The sequence below is a fragment of the Solanum dulcamara genome, chromosome 10 (assembly GCF_947179165.1).
Source record: "Solanum dulcamara chromosome 10, daSolDulc1.2, whole genome shotgun sequence".
Classification (NCBI taxonomy): Eukaryota; Viridiplantae; Streptophyta; class Magnoliopsida; order Solanales; family Solanaceae; genus Solanum; species Solanum dulcamara.
Window position 1 is genome coordinate 70,378,984 of NC_077246.1, and position 23,385 is coordinate 70,402,368.

Consider the following 23,385-nt stretch of genomic DNA (forward strand, 5'->3'; position numbering starts at 1 on the left):
ATTTTCTATTTTTATTTTTTTTTAATAAATTGTATTTATTTTTTGTAAAATTTGTGGTTCTTTTTATTTTGTGCTAGAATTAAAAAAAAAAAAAAATTAATATTGTTTGGAAATGGATTAAAAAAAAAAAGCCATGAAGGAGAAAAAGGTGTCTCATCATCCACCACAAGTCCCATTCTCTCTATTTCCTTTTTTAAAAAAAAATTAATTTGGTATTTGATACCCGAATGAAGCTTGATTAATTTGAATTTGCACTGTGTAAAATCCTATTTGGGGAAATATTTTTTATCAAGAATTTTTTCATACCCATAATTTTATTCTTTATTCAAGGATCAATGATGCTTTATTTTAATTTTAATTCTACGTCGTTGAAGAACGCTGTTGATTTTTAACGTTTAACTTACGAGTTTTTATTTTTGACCTAAAAGGTTTGCTTATGAATAAATCAAGGTCAAAAATGTAAGACTACTCAGATTTAAGATTATTGTTATTGTTGTTAAATCAGCATGTGCAAGTTTATTGACTTGTTTAGGAGATAATATAAGTCAGATAATCAAGTTTTTTTTTTTCATTTGAGATAAACAATTTTATTATTGTTGAATAACAAGTGAAGGTGTTAAAAGTAAATGAGGAAGACTTAAAATTACAGTTTCAAAAGATCAATTATTTTTTAAATTAATGTACACATAATTAAAGATAAAACACAATCAAAGAAAAAAACATATTAGCGATATTTATTAGTTGGAAATATGTTTTAGAGCTTGTTTGGATCGGCTTTTGACTTATAAGCCAAAAGTCAAATATTTCTAAACTTATGACTTTTGGCCTATTTATATCCTTTTAGCTTAATACCAAGTATGTATAAGCACTTTTTTAATTTATTCAAATATGCTTAAAAATTATTTTAATTTAAAAACACTTAAAATAAGTTAATTCAAACAGACTATTAATCTTGTCAGTACGTTAATTTTGAACCTTTTTTTTTTTTGGAGTATTGTAGGCTGCTTATTTAAAGTAACTCTGGTTATTAGATAGATCTTATGCCTAATTAATCCACAAGGCCAGCTTCATCATGACCAATTAGTTTAGACATTATCTTAAATATAATTAAAGAACCAAACCAAATTCTAATATGAGCAACCATACCTACCCAACAATAGTTAGCAAAGAGGCGAATTCAGAATATAAGTTAGTGAATGCGGAATATTACAATATTCACATATTATTTTATGATAATATGAGTGTACGTTTTGTTAATATAAAGATGGTTCAAAGTTAGAGCCAATAATTTTTGAATTGTCGAAAATGTATATCTCCACCAATATAAATGTTGTGGTGGGATGATTGAGATCCCTCCATTATTAATTAGTGATTTCGAGTTTGAGCCCTAAAAATAAAAAAAATCGAACAAAATGTGAAATTCAAAGTGTGAATCGGGTGTTTATTTTTATAAAATTTAACGTAAAAATGTATATCATTTAACCATGATTAAATAAGTGTTAAAAGAGTGTATATGCAAGATCATACATCTAATATTTATTAATTAACTTGATGCAAATACTCATCAATAGTATATTCAGTGTAATAGAACATGTTGCATGTAGAGTTTGGGGAGAATAGAATATACGCAAATATTATTCTACCTCGTTGAAATAAAACGGTTTTTTTGGGAAGACCCTCATACTTGGTGTAAACACCCGAAATAAATAATTTTTACCTTTTTTATTCTTAAAAATAAAAAACACAAAAAAAGGTGTGTTGAGGGGGTTGGGGGGGGGGGGGGTTGGCACGTTAGCTGCCTGCTTTTGTCAAGAGTTTGGGGGAAGCTACTTAAATGATTTTTTTTTTCTTATTCAGTGCTCAATATTTATATTGAGGTATTGATTAATTCATATTTGTAAAGTCCATTTAAGAAGAAAAAAAATTCATATCCAGGATTTATTTTCATATATACTCTAGTTCGAACTCGAAATTTCTTATTAAAAATTGAGGAATTCTAGCTATCCCATTATAATTTTTTTGTGATTTGTGTTGTGGAATTGAATGGTGAATTTAACAGACAAAGATTGGTAACCACTACAGCCAAACCCTATTTTGGAAAATTATAAAAAGTTGGTGAGAACAAGAGGATGGTGAGGAAGACTTTTGACCAAAGATTAATTTTTCTTTCTTGTTTTTTTTTTTTCATTTTGGATATTCATGCATGTAGATTGATGAAAGAAGTCATTCCCATGCATGTGATTGGATTTGAATTTGGCATAATACATAAATAAGTCCTCTAACTTGGTTTCAGCTTGCATTTATGCCCTTCAACTTTGGGTGTACACAAGTAGACACATAAACTTGAATAAAATTGAACAAGCAGACACATGTATCCTATGTGGCATAATACACATAGCACGCCACGTAGAAGACAAAATTGCCATGTAGGATGTCATGTAGGATGGATAGTTAAAGTGTCTACTTTGTGCACTAGTAAAGTTAGAAGTCATAGTTATCAGGTGAAACCAAGTTAAGGTTCATATTTATACATTATGCCTTTGAATTTTGATAAAATGTTGTCATATTTGTTTAAGTGAATTTATTATGATTATATTCGATCGGTATACACTAGAATGCTACTTGTAAAACTTGTTTTTCCTGCTTTTACTAGGAAGATCAAGAAACTTATATATTTTTCTAAAGAATAATTTTTTTTCCAACCAAACATGGAAAAGTTTTTTAAAAAAATAATCCTCCATACCACACACACTTGTAGGCTTTAGTAGTTTTCCAACAACAAGATTCCTTAATTTGCATCTTGACACTATCATCAATTTTCGATTTTATCTTTCTTATACCAAACTATTAATTTGATTTGTTTGTGAATAAGAGTTTGAATTATGAATGAGTTTAACTTCATTATATTAACAATTTGATTTACCTAAAAAATAACTACAAATAATTATGCATAAGTAAAATTAGTTCCCTAAAAACATTTTATTGTAAATTTGATATAACGTTTGTATAAAAATTAATTATATTATCCGAAAGGATGGTTGAATTGGTATAAAACATGAATATCCCATAAGAAATATCAGAAATTGAATCTGACTTCTTCTTTTTTCAGTTGGCTGAGTTTGTTGCAAGAGTGTAATATCCTAAAAAAGGATGCTAAGGGATGTCCCCCACTAATTGGTTCCTTTCTCAATCGAGCTTGTCTAGTAGAAGATTTATACTTTCTATGTAAGTTACAGGCTATTGCATGAAAATGAATTTATAAAAAGGATATTTACATTAATTCCCTTTTCCTTTTTATTTAAAAGGTGATCAACCTTTATTATAACAATAGTAAATGGTCTACTTATAGCCTTTTTCTTTCTTGCCTAAATTATGTACAAATGTCAATGGTGACTATGATTATTAGTACAATATTTTTTTAAAACATAGAATTGGTAGATTGGGGGAGCTAACATTTCGGTCTGGGAAGGATACAGCTACTGTTACCTTCTTATTTTGTGACCAAATATTTTAAATTTGTTATCCACTCGTATGATATTCTCGTTAGAGTCCGATTAAATTCAGATTCACAAATTGTATGATTTATTGACACTCTAAATATGATTATTTTTTTTCATTTTTAAGGACTTAAACCCAAAAACTCTAATTAAAGGTGGAAAAATCTCAATCATCCTACCACAAACTATATTGATATTAATTCTTCCTTTATAGTAAAATCATCATATGTTTAGTTTGTTAAACTGGTTCTAATTAGCTAAAGTAATTGATTTTTCAATAATCAATTATTTTTACTTGGAGAAAAATAGTAGTGGTCAATTAAATCATTTCTCTTAAAATAAAAAGGGCGAAAACTTTAATTTGCTGAACCACTCCCCCACCCCCCACCCCCCAAAAAAATAGTGAGCTTATTACTACTTAAAAATATGATTTTTTCTTTTAAAAAAATTTCGGGTTCAATATCCACTTTGATGCTCGACTAACTCGAATTTCCATCAATATCTCACTTTGGAGGGTAAGCTCCCTAAAAGAAATTCTATTTTTAAGGCTCGAACTCTAGCTGTTTAGTACTTAATGATAGATGATGAAGTATTTGTCATTTCACCACAACCTTTAATAGTGAAATACAATATATTAATTAGAACATTATATTTTGCAGATGAATCTTATTCTATCATCTCATTATATTCCTCAATGTATTTTGCAAGTGTCTCCTAAATAGAGAAATGTATTTAGAAACATACTATAAATTGAGCAAAAGCAACATTAATTTTTAGAGCTTGCTAGTTGACTTAAATTTGGGTTCTTGCTAGATGTTTTTTTTCTTCAGCCAAACTCTAATATAGGTCATAAATATCCTTTAATTTATGTTCACTACTGTCTTTTTTATTGTTTCTCACGCATTTATATTAAATCTGATTAATCTGAATTTATATCGTATAGATCGAGTTTATTTAAATAAAAAATATTTTTTAATAATTTTTTTTCATATTTAGATATTGAATTCGAAATCCTAAGTCAAGAATAGTTACTAATGACCTTTCATATTATTAGAGTGTTGAACGGGTAACAAAATAACAAAAAAATGTGGGAATTCATGATGGTTAAATTTATTTTGCAATACTTCCTCAGTTTCAAAATGAACTCTATTTTATATAATCAAGAAGAATTAATTTCTTTTTTCTTTCAAAATTACTTTTATTTTAATATATGGATTTTACACTATTAAAGAACCACTTGTTTCTTTAAAGCATGTAATTAGGGTTAAGATAATAAAATACTTTTCCTCTTCTAGAAGTGAGTATTTTTTAAGGACGTGTTAAAGATAAAATCATCATTTATTTTAAAATGTAAAAAAATAGTTAAGAGGTTGTTAGGTTTATTAATGAGGAGGGGCTACCAAACTAATTACATGTGTTTTATTACTTGTTCAACATCATTTAATAGCATCATAAATTCTTTTTATCAACTACTATTATTATTATTATTAGGTGAAACCCATTGGTGGCTCCCTAAAGTTGGCACCAACTTTTACTTATACACCTAAATCAGGAGATGTTCATTTTAGACATCTCAAGTAAGGGTCGAATGTGTCATCTTGACACTTTTTACACAGTTGGCACCTCGCGTGTTTTCACCTATCTGAGGCGCGTAAAAGCTGTTTTTTCTTTAAAAATTTTTTTTGTTGTTGTTGTTCTTCTTCTTCTTCATTTTTTAATATTGTTACATGTATCCATCAGTATTTACAGTTACTTGTTTTAGTTCTTGTTATTTTTAAATTCTTAAGTTTATTTTTTATGCCCTGATTTCTGTCAAGATTTTCCGGCGACTTAACCATCTTTCGGAAAAAAAAAACTCGAACAACGAAGCATATCAATTTTGGAGAAGACGACGGCGGGGTGGGTGGTGTTGGAAGACCACTGATAGGGTGTGGGGGTGGGGGTTAATTAGTGAGTAATTTTAGATTTGTATTAATCTTGCCGGAAAAAATGAAGATTCGTCGAATTTTTTGACCCAATTTGATTTATATTTTCATTTGTCATTATAGCTCCATATTTTCCTCTTTAGATGATATGGATAGCGTTGGGTGGGTGTTGGAGGAGAAGAAGATCTGGTGGGGTGGGGGAGGGGTTGGGTTTGGGGTGCGTGGGGTTGGAGAAGATGACGGCAGGGTGGGGGAGGGGTTGGGGTTGGGGTGGGTGGGGGTTAATAATTGTTAATTTTTATTTTTTTGGGATAAAAAAAATTTATTGGTCATTTTTTCTATTCAAAAGTCATTATTTGATAATTATTTTTGATATATATATATGTCATGTGTCTTTATTTAATTCGCTGCTTTTGACAGCGAGTGTATTACACACACTTAATAAATTTTGGTGATTGTCAAAAAAGTGTCAAGATGACACATTCGACCCTTACTTGAGGTGTCTAAAATGAACATCTCCTTATTTAAGTATCTAAGTGAATGTTGATGCCAACTTTAGAGGATCACTAATGGTTTCGTCTTATTATTATGAACAACAATAAATCGCCTTCAATTTATTCACATCTCATATAAAGAAGAAACAATTAAAGCATGATAATTAAATTAAACACAAGTTTAGACCTAACACGTAGACTTTTGGGGAATTAGAAATCAGGTGCCATTAACCTGTTGTTTTTAAAAAGGTATTCCCTTCGTCAAATTATTTATTATGTTTTTAAAAAAATTGTCTCAAATTATTGGTTATTTTAAAAATATAAACATATGTTTTTCTATTATTTTTTAGTAATTATTATTTTTATAAATTACAAACGCCTTAATAAAATATAAATATTTGATGGAGAGCGATTATTCTTTTATGATATAGATGCAATGAGAGTAAAATAGTTAAATTCTTTCCTAATTAACGTATTCTTAAGGGTGTATAAAAAACATAGAGATAATTATACATGTTGATACAACTAGATTGAACAAACAAATATAATGTATATGATAAATACAAAGCAAAGATATCAACGCTATAGTGAAATTGAGCAAGCAGATACAACGAATTTGAGCAACAAGTACAACTCCAAAATATTAGTTCTGTGTATAAATAGTTTCTTATATAATTATTATAGAAAAATACTTAGCAAGCGTTTAATCATAAATTATTTTAAATATTTTTTACTTTATTTAGAATTTATTAAGTTAGTTAAGTTTGATTATATATTTTTATAAAGAATAATATTTATGTTTGAACGTATTTAAATAGAACTTCAAAAGTAAAAATAAGTCGAACATCATATTTATTTATTTTTGATAATAACTAGAACTACTATCATTATGTGATAGATCATTGTCCCCGTATTGCCACCAAAACTTATTTTTGTGTTTGCTTCCATTTCCTTCTCTTCAACTATTTCAGACTTAGTGGGACATCTTTTATAATCAAGAACAGATTATAAATTGTTTTTTAAATTTAAAATACAATTTAAATTTTCATAGCCAAATAGAGTAATAATTTTTTTAATAAATTGAAAAAATTATTTCAAAAATAATAATAATAATTTTTATGACCAAACTAATAAAATTCTTTGCTGAATTTTTCTACCCATATATTTCTTGGGCAAATAGTAGTCTACTTTCAGTAGATTACCATCCATACCTAAAATACATAACACTTATAAGAAAAACTTCCTTTGTGTCCACATAACCCCAACTTCCTCAAAGTACAACTACCCACGTGTCCCTACCCCATACCCCCTATCACCCCCCTACCCCAGTAAAACCAGACGTGTAGATAAAAGATTAGGAGATTTAGGTCATCTCCATACCTTATGGTATTAAAATACTTCCCATCCTCCACAATTCATCGATGATGTTCTATGATATTCAACCAACGGATATGATGTAACGGATGACGTTTTCGCTTTTTTTCAAATGGAGTACTATGGAGGTGAATTTGGATTAGTCAAACTTTAATGCGGAAATCAGATACCGAACAGAAAATGAAAAAAAGAGAATGATATTTTATGATATATCCTACTTTTCTAAAATCATAACCCTCGAAAATATAATACTCCTTATGTATTTATAATAATCAAAGAGATTGCTCTATATAATTATATTAATACTCTTTCCGTTTTGGTTTCTTGATTGTCATTATATTTTGATTTGACACAAAATTTAAGAAAGTAAATGCTTAATATTTTTGAATTTTGTGATTTTAAACTAAAGATATGTCAAATGCATCAAAAATATTTTGTGGTCTTAAACATATGATTTGACTTTTGAGAAGTTGAAATTAAATAGTTATTGAAAAAAGAAAAGAGTCATTCTTTTTAAACGGATTTAAAAAAATAGGATAAACAAATTAAAACAAAGAGCATACTTTAAAAGGGTATTTTGGTTATTAATTAGTTCAATTCTTGCATTTCTAATACACATTTTCTTCTTTCACATGAAATACTCATTTCTATTTTCCACTCAAAATAGTCATTCTTTTTTAAATGGATTAAAAAAAGTAGGACAAATAAATTAAAGGGTATTTTTGTCACTAATTACTTCAATTCTTGCATTTCTAATACACATTTTCTTATTTCACATAAAATACTCTTTACTGTTTTCCACTCAAAATAAGTGAATTTCTACCTTTTTTTTTCTTTGATCTAAAATATTCAACTATTTTTCAAATTTCACCACAAACAATTGTTAAAGTAAAAGGGTATTATTTCCAAGTTACCTTTTGAATAGTGTAATTAATTTTTTGATATGTCACATTCCAAAAATTCACTTATTTTAAACTCGAGAAAGTAGTACAATACATAAATTTCAGTAACGCATGTATTATTTACAACCGCTAACCCAACACCGCATAAGTCATGTGTGATAATTATAATCAATATTAGGGCTGCATATCGAGCGAATTGAGTGGATAATTTCACTTAATGATTTAGCCCATCGAATATCGATTTTTAAATTTACTAATCCGCTAACCAATTTATAAGATATCGGTTGGTTCAATAACGGATTATCAATTATCGGATGGTTATTGGGCGGTGTATCGAATAACTTATAAGAAGTTCATAGACTATTTGACAACGAGAAAGAACTTAAGTTGACATTGAAAAGATGGAGTTAATTGAAGAGAAGATATAACATACAGGCAAAAGTCAAGGATAGATTGACTTCAACTTGGTGACTCATATTTTTATACAACCAAAGCAAAAGACTCATGTCAATTGGCTAAAGACTGAAAAATAAGTGTAAGTATATGATAATTCTTAACTGGTTAACAGTTTATCCGATAAGAAAATTTAATAATTGGCCCCACACCAATAAGCCGTTAATTATAAAATTTTAATCCGTTCCTCAACCGTTTATTTGATAATCTAATACCAATAAGCTAATTTTGCGGTTGACTTATTAGTTACGGATCAATTTTTAACACCCTGATTAATATGCATGTTTCGTGAAATTAGTTCAGACATTCAAGTTAGCTCGAAGACCATTATTACAATCCTCTTTATTAGGATAGTACTTTGTACTAATTAAGATGATAATCTACCTATAGTAGGCTGTCTGCTCTTTTTAATTTTCTTGGATAGTAAGTATCTTGACTAGTTTAAAATAGTGCTAGACTTTGTTTTCTTTTCTTCTTTTTCATACACAAAATTATTTTCATCATATAAAAAATGTCAAGAATTGTAGCTCAAAATGTATCACCAGTAAGAGATTGTGTACCTCTTTATGATCGGAGAGAGATGGTTGAAATGTCGTCGCCGACGTTTGCTCAATTGTTGAACAATGTCACCGGAGATGAAGCTGAAACTCCAGTTCACCAAGTTCTGACTATGGATCCGCCGCATCTGCTACCGCCGCAGCAATCAATTCCATTTATATTGTCATTCAGTAACCTGACATACAGCGTGAGAGTCCGCCGGAAAAATATTTTTCCGGCAATGTCCGGTCGCCGGACAGATGAAGCGCCGGTCATGAGAACGAAGGTGCTTTTGAATGATATATCAGGGGAGGCGCGTCACGGAGAGCTACTCGCAGTGCTCGGCGCGTCTGGTTCGGGGAAATCGACTCTGATTGATGCGTTAGCTAATCGAATTGCGAAGGAGAGCTTGAAAGGGGAGATAAAATTGAACGGAGAGCCATTGCATTCGAAGTTGCTGAAAGTGATATCGGCGTACGTGATGCAGGATGATCTCCTTTATCCGATGCTTACAGTGGAAGAAACACTAATGTTTTCAGCAGAGTTTCGGCTTCCACGAACTCTGTCGAAATCGAAGAAGAAAGCTAGAGTTCACGCTTTAATCGATCAATTAGGACTCCGAAATGCTGCCAAAACTATAATCGGAGATGAAGGACACCGTGGAGTCTCCGGCGGTGAAAGAAGGAGAGTTTCAATTGGAATTGATATCATCCATGACCCGATCATCTTATTTCTTGATGAACCTACATCTGGTCTCGATTCCACTAGTGCTTACATGGTGATTAAAGTTCTTCAACGAATCGCACAGAGTGGAAGTATTGTGATAATGTCAATTCATCAGCCAAGTTATCGAATTCTCGGTTTACTTGATCGATTGATTTTCTTATCACGCGGACAAACTGTTTACAGTGGTTCGCCGTTGAATTTGCCCCAATTTTTTGCCGAATTTGGTCATCCAATTCCAGAAAATGAAAACAAAACAGAGTTTGCGCTTGATTTAATCCGTGAACTCGAAGGCTCACCAGATGGAACAAACAATTTAGTTGAATTCAACAGAGCATGGAAAAATACTAATCGGAAATCTGAAACAACGCCGGCGAGATATGATTTGTCATTAAAGGAAGTAATAAGTGCAAGCATTTCTAGAGGAAAATTAGTTCCTGGTGCAACGAATGATGCTGCTAATCCTACTGCTATGGTTCCTACTTTTGCAAATCCAATATGGACCGAAATGGCCGTGCTATCAAAGCGATCATTCACAAACTCATGGCGTATGTGGGAAATATTTGCAGTCCGTTTCGGTGCAGTAATGGTCACAGGTTTCATCCTCGCGACACTGTTCTGGCGACTTGACAATTCCCCTAGAGGCATACGGGAACGCATTGGGTTTTTCGCGTTTGCCATGTCAACAACTTACTACACCTGCGCAGAGGCGTTGCCCGTTTTCATTCACGAGAGGTTCATTTTCATGAGGGAAACAGCTTACAATGCTTATCGGAGATCGTCTTATTGCCTCTCTCATGCTTTGGTTTCGATACCAGCTTTGCTATTCCTCTCTATAGCATTCGCAGCCTTGACATTTTGGGCTGTTGGCCTAGACGGTGGAGCTTCGAGCTTTCTGTTCTACTTTTCTGTCATCTTGGCTTCGTTCTGGGCGGGTAATTCATTCGTCACATTCCTATCTGGGGTCATTCCTCATGTCATGATCGGATATGTAATCGTCGTAGCAATTTTTGCATATTACCTCCTTTTCAGCGGTTTCTTCCTCAACCGTGACAGGATCCCGTCTTACTGGATATGGTTTCATTACCTCTCGCTCGTGAAATACCCATATGAAGCAGTGATACTAAACGAATTCAAAGACCCTACGAAATGCTTCGTTCGTGGGATTCAGTTGTTCGATAACAGCCCACTCGGGGATGTTCCAATTTCATTGAAGGAGAAGTTGTTGGACAGTATAAGCAAAACGTTGAACGTAAGGATAACAAGTTCCACATGTGTAACGACTGGTGCAGATATATTGGTTCAGCAAGGGATAACTCAACTGAACAAATGGAATTGCTTGTGGGTAACAATTGCATGGGGATTTTTCTTTAGGATTATGTTTTATTTCTGCTTGTTATTGGGAAGTAAAAACAAAAGAAGGTAATAATAAGCTAGAGATAAATATCATATAATAATGTACTCTAAGATACTTTTCAATAACTTTTTTTTTTCGTGTGTGTAATTCATTACAAGTTGGTTTTTGCCATTTGAAATTTAATACAACTTGCATAACTAAAGTTTTTTATTAATATTATTCAAGCTAACTAGACTTACAATAAAAGTTATATACTATTCATAACAAACAAGATGTGTTTTTTATACATGATGTTGGAATCAACTTATAGGTACATTACACAAAGATTAACACATAAACTTGTATGGTCGCATTTGTTTGAAACTAAGAGACATTGAAAAGAAACATTGATTTGTGCATGAAAACTTAAAGAGATACTTATAAGAACAATAATCTAACAAATATAACATGTGTTGGGTATTGAATGCTTTCCAAGTGCCCCTCTTGTAAGTGGGCAACTTGCCCCCTTGGTATGTAATCATATTCTTGTGCCTATATATATGGGCAATGGAAGAACACAGAAAGATAGAAAATACACACACTACTTCCTCTTCCTTCTCCCCTGAAGGTGTAAAATCAGTTGGCTATGAATGAGTTTTTGTGCGAAAACGAAATGAGAAATAAAATTGCAAGATACAAGGCACGCTTTGTTGCACAAGGATTCTCTCAAAAATCCGGGATCAACTATGATGAAACATATTCACCTGTTATGGGTGGAATAACATTTCGATATCTCATCAATCTAGTTGTACATAAAAGTCTTGAAATACATCTAATGGATGTAGTTACAGTTTACCTTTATGGTTCACTTGATAATGAAATTTACATGAAAATCCCAGAAGGATTAAAATTGCCTAAAGCATGTAATAAGTTTCGGGAGATGTACTCAATAAAACTGCAAAGATCATTATATGGTCTAAAACAATCAGGGCGTATGTGGTATAATCGCCTTAGTGAGTACTTAATAAATGAACGCTATATAAATGATGTCATTTGTCCATGTGTTTTTATTAAGAAAACGGAATCAAAGTTTGTTATACTCGCCGTTTATGTTGATGACATAAATCTCATTGGAACCCCTTAAGAGGTCTAAAAGGCGATTGAGTATCTAAAGAAAGAATTTGAGGTGAAAGACCTTGGAAAGACAAAACTTTGTCTAGGTCTGCAAATTGAACATTTAGCAGACGAGGTCTTTGTCCACCAATCTGCCTACACTGAGAAAATCTTAAAAAGATTTTACATGGACAAAACACATCCATTAAGTACTCCAATGATTGTTCGATCACTTGAAGTGAAAAATGATCAATTTCGACCTCTAGAAGAGGATGAAGAACTTCTTGGTCCTGAAGTACCATATCTTAGTGTAATTGGTGCACTTATGTATCTTGTTAACGCAACCAGACCTGATATAACATTTTTGTTAATTTGCTGGCAAGGTATAGCTCATCCCCAACGCGAAGACATTGGAACGGTATCAAGCATATTTTGCGATACCTAAAGGGTACTATTGATATGGGTTTGTTTTATACGAACAAAGGTTGTGCAGACCTTATTGGTTATGCAGATGCAGGTTATTTATCAGACCCACATAAATCTCGATCTCAAACAGGCTATCTATTTACACACGGAGGAACTGTTATATCATGGCGTTCTACAAAACAGTCTATTGTTGCTACTTCTTCAAATCATGCTGAAATAATAGCAATTCATGAAGCAAGTAGAGAATGTGTGTGGTTGAGATCGATAATACAGTTCATCAAAGAAAGATGCGGTCTGGAAAAAGGATGTTAAAGTACCCACAATTATATTCGAAGACAATGTCGCGTACATAGCTCAATTAAAATGTGGCTTCATAAAAGGAGACAGAACGAAACATATTTCACCAAAATTATTCTTCACACATGATCTTTAGAAAAATGGTGATATTGATGTACAACAAGTTCGTTCAAGTGATAATCTTTCAGATTTATTCACAAAGGCATTCCCAACATCAACTTTTGAGAAACTACGATATAAGATTGGAATGCACCATCTCCAAAATATCAAATGAAGTTTTAATCAGGGAAAGTAAAATACGCGTTGTACTCTTTTTCCCATACTCAAGGTTTTGTCCCACTGAGTTTTCCTGGTAAGGTTTTTAATGAGGCAGCACTCAAGGTGTATTACGAGATGTGTGTACTATTTTTTCTTCACTAGGTTTTTTCCCACTGAATTTTTCTTAAATAATGTTTTAACGAAGCACAACATCTATGGAGGTTCAGAATAATTATATGTATATATATTTTTAACTAGAGTATTCTTGACATCCAAAGAGGAGTGTTAGGTATTGGATGTTTTCCAAGTGGGCCCCACTTGGTATGTAATCGTATTCTTGTGCCTATATATATGGGCAATGGAAGAACACATAAAGATAGAAAATACATACACTGCTTCCTCTTTCGTTCTCCTCTAAATTCTCTCTCTATTTATTAATTTTTTTATTACTGTTTCTCCTTTTAATTGTTAAACTAGTATATTTCTTAACAACATGGATATAGTCCATTGCAAAATATATTATTCTCTCTGTTTTAATTTATTTTACTTATTTTTCTTTTTAATTTGTTTGAATACAATATATCTTTTCTAATTTGACAATTTTTTTAATTTCAATATTCCAACTCTTTTTCATTTTGTCAAGTGCACATTTAAAAAAGAGACATATGTGCGTTTTATTTAATTTTTGAAGGTCAACATTATGCTCTATTAACAAGTATCATAATCATAATTAAGTGAATAAATTTTAAAAAAACAACTTGGTAAAAAGAAAAAAAGAAGAAAGAAATTCCCCGCAAATTTTGGTGCCCATTGTTCTAAAGCCGATATGATTTTTATGACTATAATTTATAAGGCTAAACAAACACGTTGTTAGGTTCATTTTCTATCTTTTTATAATTTATAATTTAGGTTGTCTGATACATTGCAATGATTAAGGGTGTTCACGGTTTGGATAAAAATCGATCCCAACTGAAAAACTAAACCAAATCAAATCGATCAAATAAATGAATTTTTTATTTGATTTGGTTTTACATTTTTAAAAATCAATAATATTTGATTTGGTTTTGGTTTCATTCAAAAAAATCGAAGAAGTAACCAAACCGAACCTACAAATTATATACATATTTTTTTTATAATTATATATACATAATATATTATTTTTTATGAACATTTTTAATGCAAAAACATGTAGCACAGTAATTTAAAATATTAAGATATGATGCGTCTTTTATTTGTACAACCATATCATTAGCTTATGTCTTATTAATAAGTTTATGTTTTTTAGTAGGGGTGTGCATCGGTCAGTTCGGTTCGATTTTATCTATTATCGGTTTGGTTTATCGGGTTTTGGTTTTGAAATATGTTAAACCAATAACAAATAAGATATTAAATTTTTTTATCGGTTTTTGGTTTATTGATTTTGGTCCTTAACGGTTCGGTTTTCGATTTAACCAATAAGAAAATGTTCATAAAATAATTATATGACTTATCTAACAATTTGACGCAACAAGACAATAATATAACTTTACGGAATGCTCATAAAATAGAAACAATAGTGACTAACATGAAAAGAGCTCAACAACTGCAATACAAATAAAACCAATATCGAACCAATAACTCGATAATTTTCTTTTATAAAACCATTAAAAAGCTATTAATCCAATAATCCAATAAGATTTTTTTCGGTTTGATTTATTGTTCGGTTCGGTTTTTGTACACCCCCTTCTGTTTAGTACATTGAATTAGCAAATAATATAAGCAGAAAATTAAATATAATTAAAGTTATGATATAAGAATTATAAGATCCAAAATGGTACGAAGACAATTTATTTTTTCTCTTTTGAATGAATCGTTTCTTTTATTTTTGTAGATGGTTAATAACCGAATCGAAACCGATAACAACCAAACCGATGAATATATGTTTTATTTGATTTTAATAATTTTAAAACCGATTAAATTGGTTTGGGTTTGGTTTTAATCAATAACCGACCCGTGAACACCCGGTCGGTCCCTAGCAATGACACATTACTTAATGAGAGGGATGTATCCAAGAGGCGATAGAAATGTATCCGAGCGGGGATTTTTGTAATTTTTTTAATGTTTGGGAATTTTAGAGATTATCTTATCTTAAGTTGTGTATTTATATAATTTTTTTAATATCATTTAAGTATTATTTTTTTTTAATTATAAATATACTCATGAACCCTAAATACGTCTATTTACATGAGAGAATATAGATTAGTCTCACTATTTTTCAATATTTTCACTGATCTTTCTGAAATAGCCTATCTATCTTCATGAAAATAGAGATAAGTTCTACGTATATTTTATTCTCTACATACCTCACATATAAAATTATGCAAGATATATTATTATTGTTGTATATGTAAAAATTTATTTAATTCTTGAAATTTTAAAAATATCACATAAATTGAGACAGAGTGAGTTATTAAAACACAGTAAGAGTTCATATATACATCAGCCATGAAGCCATAGGCATGCATGTTTCTATCAAATTTCAAACTGATATTTAAAAAAAAAAAAAAAACTTGTAATGAAAAGTATCTTAAGAGTACATTATTATGATATTTATCTCTAGCTTATTATTACATTCTTTTATTCTTACTTCCAAATAACAAGCAGAAATAAAACAAAATCCTAAAGAAAAATCCCCATGCAATTGTTACCCACAAGCAATTCCATTTGTTCAGTTGAGTTATCCCTTGCTGAACCAATATATCTGCACCAGTCGTCATACATGTGGAACTTGTGATTTCTGTATTCAACGTTTCGCTTATACTGCCCAACAAGTTCTCCTTCATCGAATTCGACAAATCCCCGAGAGGACTATTATCGAACAATTGAACCCCACGAACGAAGCATTTCGTAGGGTTGTTGAATTCGTTCAGTAACACTGCTTCATATGGGTATTTCACGAGGGAGATGTAATGAAACCATATCCAATAAGACTGGATCCTATCACGGTTCACATAGAATCCGCTGAAGAGAAGGTAATATGCAAATATTGCTACGACGATTATGAATCCAAGCATGACATTAGGAACGATGCCAGAGAGGAACGTAACGAATGAATTACCCGCCCAGAACGAAGCCAAGACGATACAAATGTAGAACAAAAAGCCCGAAGCTCCACCGTCTAGGCCAACAGCCCAGAACGTCAAGGCTGCGAACGCTATAGAGAGGAATATCAACGCTGGTATCGAAACCAAAGCGTGAGAGACGCAATAAGACGATCTCCGATAAGCATTGTAAGCCGTTTCCCTCATGAAAATGTACCTCTCGTGAATGAAAACGGGCAACGCGTCTGCGCATGAGTGGAAAGTTGTTGACACGGCAAACGCAACAAACCCAAGTCGTTCCTGTATGCCTTTAGGGGAATTATCAAGACGCCAGAAAATCGTCGCTAGGATGAAACCCGTGAGCATTACTGCACCAAAACGGACGGCGAAAATCTCTGGCATACGCCATGAGTTTGTGAATGATCGCTTTGACAGCACGGCCATTTCGGTCCATATTGGATTTGCAAAACTAGGAACCATAGCAGTAGGATTATTAGCAGTATCATTCGTTGCACCAGAAACCAATTTCCCCCTGGAAATGCTTGCACTTATTGCTTCCTTTAATGAAAAATCATATCTCGCCGGCGTCATTGCAGAATTCCGATAAGTATTTTTCCATCTTCTGTTGAATTCAACTAAAGTGTTTGTTCCATCAGGTGAGCCTTCGAGTTCGCGGATTAAATCAAGCGCAAACTCTGTTCTGTTCTCGTTTTCCGGAAATGGATGACCAAAATCTGCAAAAAAATGCGGCAAATTCAACGGCGAACCACTGTAAACAGTTTGTCCCCGTGATAAGAAAATCAATCGATCAAGTAAACCGACAATTCGGTGACTTGGCTGATGAATTGACATTATCACAATACTTCCACTCTGTGCAATTCGCTGGAGAACTTTAATCACCATGAAAGCACTGGTGGAATCGAGACCAGAGGTAGGTTCATCGAGAAATAAGACGATCGGGTCATGGATGATATCAATTCCGATTGAAACTCGCCGTCTTTCACCGCCAGAGACTCCACGGTGGCCTTCATCTCCGATTATAGTTTTGGCAGCGTTCCGGAGTCCTAATTGATCGATTAAAGCTTGAACTCTAGCTTTCTTCTTCGATTTCGACAGAGTCCGTGGAAGCCGAAACTCTGCTGAGAACATTAGTGTTTCTTCCACTGTAAGCATCGGATAAAGGAGATCATCTTGCATTACGTACGCCGATATCACTTTCAGCAACTTCGAATGCAATGGTTCTCCGTTCAATTTCACCTCCCCTTTCAAGCTCTCCTTCGCAATTCGATTCGCTAACGCATCAATCAGAGTCGATTTCCCTGAACCAGACGCGCCGAGCACCGCGAGTAGCTCTCCGTCACGCGCCTCCCCTGATATATCATTCAAAAGCATCTTCGTCCTCGTGATCGGCGCTTCCTCTGTCCGGCCCCCGTACATCACCGGAAATGCAACTCTCGGGCGAACTCTCACACTGTATGTGAGGTTACTAAATGACAGTACAAACGGAATAGAGTTCTGCGGCTGCATCGTCAGAACATGATGAACTGGAGTTTCAGATTCATCGCCGGGGACACCTCCGACGTCTTCCAACAACTGATGAAACGTCGGCGACGACATTTCTAGCATCTGTCTCCGATCATAAAGGGGTACCCAATCTCTTTCTGGTGACATTTCTTATATATATATCAAAATCTCTATATGTTTTTTTTTTCTAAAAGTTTTCACGGGTTTAAAATCGATCATGAAAATTTTGTGCATGAAACGGGAAAACAGAAGCATACTTATATACGTAAAAAACTTACTCTATTTAATAATAATAATAATAATAATAATAATAATAATAATAATAATAATAATAATAATAATTTTAAATCTGTAACTTTAAAAACATTATGGCTTAAACCTGAAGATTGATATCAATCTTTTCGAAATTCTAAATTTGTGTCTGCTTATATATGTTCCAATCTAAACTTAAAATCTATGCTCGCAACATATAATATGCATGCTTTTTCTCTTGAATAATTTGAAATTGAGTTTCGTAAGATTCATTTTTTTTATATATATAAAAATTTCGTTTTGAAAATTCAAATTTAAAATCTTTAATTAAGAATGAAAAAATCTTATTATTAACAACAGGCGTGTTTTAAACTTATACTCTTTGTTAACATGCATGTGTTGTTGAAATGTTAGTTTTAATTTGCCCATACTGAAATAGATTAGTAGTTACAAAGAAATTCATGTTTCTCACCAATCACCCCTTTTTATCAATTGGAAAAAAACTACTCACCTCAGACATATTTATATTAAATTTGATAAATATATGATACGTGTTATTATTTTATTTAAATTGAAGCGGATTTATATTGTTTTATTCATTCTTTACTATTTAATTTTAATTTTTTGATATGCGCCTTTGGAATGCTTTTTTTTGAGCCGAGGATCTATTGGGAACATTCTCTCTACCTTTCGAGGTAAGGATAATTTTTATGTACACTCTATTCAACTCCTGAAATCTCACTAATAAAACTACACTACATATGATATTATTATAAACTCCACAACTACTATTTTCCCATTCCAACCTAGAAGGGGCGCAACGCAACGGTGGCAGTTTGATTTTAAAAATAAAAATAAAAATGGGATGTCACAATTCTAATGGGTTGCCCGTTATATGGAGACTTTGATCCGATTACTTGGAAAAAATGCCTGTTAATTAGGCTTTGGACTTAATGGTTTTTATATGACGTGAATTATAGTTAGGTCGATAAATTTTAACCGTTTAGTAGGTGTAAAGAGAAGTATTTGGTGCATGTGATCAAAAGTGTTTTCATTTTGTACACACTGTATATATATTTTATATATGATTAACTTTTCCTTGACGTGAATCTTAATTAGTTAAATTAATGAATTCTAACCATTTAATAGGTGAAAAAAGGAAAATATATACTTGGTGCATGTGATGTATCGTTTTTCTATTATTCTATGTGAATTTGAATTAATCTAATCAATAAATTTAACTGATTGTTGCACGTGTGATGTGGTTATGAAAGAAATGTGAAGGATAGGATTATTATAAATATAGCTTAGAGAAAGGAAAATATAGGAAGAGTAGAATTAAATTTATAAATGGTATCTTGCGTACCACTTCCCTTGTCTTTAAAGATAATAATTGGGATTATATTTAAGCAATATGATTTAATGTGTTCAAACAAGTCAAATTACCCCAATTTGATTAATTATTATTTTATAAATTTTGTCCGTGTATTATGGTTGAGTAATTAAGAAAAAGTTATCAACAAACCTTATGGTAGAGTTGTACGTATTTTCCTTGAAATAGTTCTTATATTGCCTTCATTCTACAATATACATTAAAGTCCCTATGAAAATATATGTATCTTGAATAACATATTTTGATTGCATTTTGATCACTATTTAAGATATTATCTTTTGATTCAATTAAAAAAAAAGAGACGATAATAGCTAATGTATGGTTGGATTATATTGCTTGAAAAAGTCTTATACGATATATCCCATGCGCATTTAAATTTTGCTAAGTTTTTTTTTAAAAAAAAAAACAAAAACATTACGCTTATTCACTAAACAAGAAATACTCTCTAACACAAGAATCATTTATATAAAATAATTAAATTTACGTAATATAGAATTGTAAAGAATATTCTTAGAGGATATGAGATTCATTGATGATGGAGTTTTATTGGTGAAATTTCAATAAAGAAATGAAATTTTAATTTGGTAGTTTAGTTAATTGTTGTTTGAATTTCATTTTAGATGATTTTTTTTGTTAAAATGATAATATTACATTATAAGCTAATGCATTACATGTGTAGTAGCTATGACTACATGATCATTTTCAGAACTAGAGACTATACTCATGTTACCAAATTTTACTAATTTATTACACAAAGTGATTAATTTAAGTTTGGTGGCTAAATCCATTATTGTTGGAGGTCATGAGTGTTGAAGAAAGCAACGTCGCTGATATCGAAATAGTTTACCCTTCTTCAAAGTACATGGGCATATTTAAACTATCATAAGTCAAAAGTAAGTTTGAACATTTTTTTTTAAAAATAATAATCACGTATTAAAAAGTTATAATTAGCATTAACTAAGAACCTATTATTAACTAAGAACCTATTTTAATCAATCATATTCAATTTTCATATTTTAAGCTGAAAGTATTAATAGTTAACTTTGCTACTAAGTATTAGAAATCAAAATTTTTAGAGATCGTTTTGTCTGCAGATTAAATTATATTGAGATTTAGGGGTGTGTATCGGTCAGTTTGGTTCGATTTTAAGTACTATTGCTTTAGTTTATCGGTTTTTAATTTTTAAATATGCTAAATCGATAACCAAATCAATAAGATATTTGTTATCAATTTTCGGTTTATTGATTTTTGGTCTTTAATGATTAGATTTTCGGTTTAACCAATAAAAAAATATTTTTAAAATAAATACACGACTACTCCAATAATTTGACGTGATACAGGCATACAACGAAACAAGCAAATCAGATGTTCTTCTTGTGAATACTCACAATTCACAACTCTAACCGTCGCCTAACCCTTGTCGTTGTCATTGCAAACCGTAGCCGCTAAGGGTGTGCAAAAACTGAACCGACCGATAAATCGAACCGAAAAAAGTGTTATTAGTTTATTGTTATTGTGTTAACGGTTATTTAATGGTTTTATAAAAAAAAATTATTGGGTTATCGATTCGGTATTGGTTTTTAATATTGGGCAAACCGATAACCCATTAAAACTTATTATTTATTATTTTAATATTTACTCATACACAAATATCAAACAAAAATATTAATATAAATATATAATAATTATATCATATACTATCATTGTCCTACACAATTTACACTTCACACTACTTCATAGTTCACAGTATATTTATCCTTTAGACTTTGCTACTTTAGGTTCATAAAGTCAAAAATCAAAACCTAAAGAACTAAGAACGATGACAACAATTTGCAAGTTACAACTATAAAGGCAAGGGTTAGGCGATGGTTAGGATTGTGAGTTTGATTTCTCTTTTTTTTTACTTCTCTTCTTCTTCTTCTCCATACCCACTTTCTCAAAAAATTCGACTTTATTGGTAAACAATTAAGAGATTATTTTCATCCCAATTGAGGTTAAATATGATGAGCATTTGAATTTTTTTCTTAAGAAACTTTTTTTTTCTTTTTCAGTAATGTTTAAGATTTTTGAAAATTGTTGGAGAAGACGTACATTTATTTTGAAAGCATTTTCTTATTGGTTAAATCGAAAATCAAACCGTTAAAGACCAAAAATCGATAAACTGAAAATCGATAATAAATATCTTATTAGTTTGGTCATCGGTTTAGCATATTTAAAAATCAAAAAATGATAAACCGAACCGATAATACTTAAAATCGAACCGAACCGACCAATACACACTCCTAGCCGCTGCCGTTCTTAGTTCTTTAGATTTAGATATTGTGAACTTAAAGTAATACTAAAGCCTAAAGGGTAAATACAATGTGAACAGTGAAATAGTGTGAACTGTGAATTGTGTAGGGTACTGATATGATATAGTGATTATATTAATATCTTTTGTTTGATACTTTGATATTTATGTATGAGTAAAATAGTAAAATATTATAGTCTTAATGGGTTATCGGGTTACTCAATAACCTAATATTAAAAAACCAATAAAGAATCGATTTTTTTATAAAATCATTAAATAACCGTTAACCCAACAACCCAATAGCAATAACCAATAACATTTTTTTCGGTTCAATTTATCAATCAGTTCGATTTTTATACACTCCTATTAAAATTATAATATAAAAATTGTAATGCTGGATTAATAATTTCTATATTTAGTAGGGTACTTATGATTTGTCTGGCATTTTTTTCAACAAGAATTTACTAGGTTTATCACAAATAAAAAACAAAAAAAGGAAAAATAAATTTAAAAGTTCCTTCTTTCATTTATTGGATTAACTTTGTCCATCTCTTTCACCAATTGGATAAAAAATATTCTTAATATAATAGAAATAACTTAATATTCTCTCCTTCTGCTTATCAATTAAATTCACCCCTAAATAATATTTTTAGGCATAAAATTATCTCACAGTTACCGACACAGTTATATGATATTTAATTAAATATGTTAGCTTTATTTATTGATCCACCCAAAATTCTAACACTATCCAAAAGAATCCAATTCAACACAAAAATCATTTTAAATTAACACAATTAAGCAAAAATATCATTTTTATTCTCATTATACTATTTTTTTCCCTTTTAATTTTCCTCCATGGAATCATTGTTTCATCTGAAAAACATACATGTCTCTCCCCCCGAGTCAAATATTTTTTGAGATGCATCACAATGATATTCCACATAAAAAATTAAATGTTATATATATTATATATCTTGTTTAATTATTCTTCATTCACTAATTAATTGAAGGTCAAATATAATTTAGTCATACATTACATTGCAAGATAAAAATTAAAATTTATCAACAAATCGAGGAACAAAATAAAATACATATTGCATAAATAGATATTCAAATTTGGTCTCAACTGATACGTAACCATTTCAACTTTTAATATGCACATTTAGACACTTTAACTGGTCTTCATATTATCAGCTAAACAATCCAATTTATAAAATAATCATTTAGGTATCTTCAAAATTTATGTGTCACTTTAATATCAGGCGTCCACAAGCAGAGGCGGAGCGGAGCCAAGCCAATTTATGTTTATAGGTAGATGTTGTATTCTACTAGTTCTTTCGATTGAAAAATCCCTAAGTGAAAATTTTGGTTCCACCATTATCTGCGAGAAACAATATGAACACGGTTAATATGTTTTAGGTGTGTACTCTCAAAATTAAAGTATTTAGTTAGTAACTCATACCAGATGCCGGAAAAAAAAAACTTAGGTGGTGTGAGTGTAATTTACAAAA

The 23,385-nt window shown here is 31.1% G+C and overlaps 2 protein-coding genes across 2 annotated transcripts; one reads left to right on the forward strand and one right to left on the reverse strand.

Annotated features, from left to right (window-relative positions):
* The first annotated feature begins 9,109 nt into the window (after positions 1-9,109).
* Positions 9,110-11,409, forward strand: LOC129870688 (ABC transporter G family member 6-like). The gene has a single exon (XM_055945534.1). The coding sequence runs from the start codon at positions 9,157-9,159 to the stop codon at positions 11,329-11,331; it is 2,175 nt and encodes a 724-aa protein (XP_055801509.1). The 5' UTR covers positions 9,110-9,156; the 3' UTR covers positions 11,332-11,409.
* Positions 11,410-15,897: 4,488 nt separating this feature from the next.
* LOC129870960 (ABC transporter G family member 1-like) lies at positions 15,898-18,086 on the reverse strand. Its single transcript, XM_055945829.1, has one exon. It carries the CDS (start codon positions 18,084-18,086, stop codon positions 15,942-15,944), a length of 2,145 nt encoding a protein of 714 aa, XP_055801804.1. The 3' UTR covers positions 15,898-15,941.
* Positions 18,087-23,385: the final 5,299 nt, after the last annotated feature.

What these genes read in the sequence shown, in the direction of transcription:
- LOC129870688 (XM_055945534.1), top strand. Translation starts at nt 9,157, where the DNA reads ATGTCAAGAATTGTAGCTCAAAATGTATCACCAGTAAGAGATTGTGTA.
- LOC129870960 (XM_055945829.1), bottom strand. Translation starts at nt 18,086, where the DNA reads ATGTCACCAGAAAGAGATTGGGTACCCCTTTATGATCGGAGACAGATG.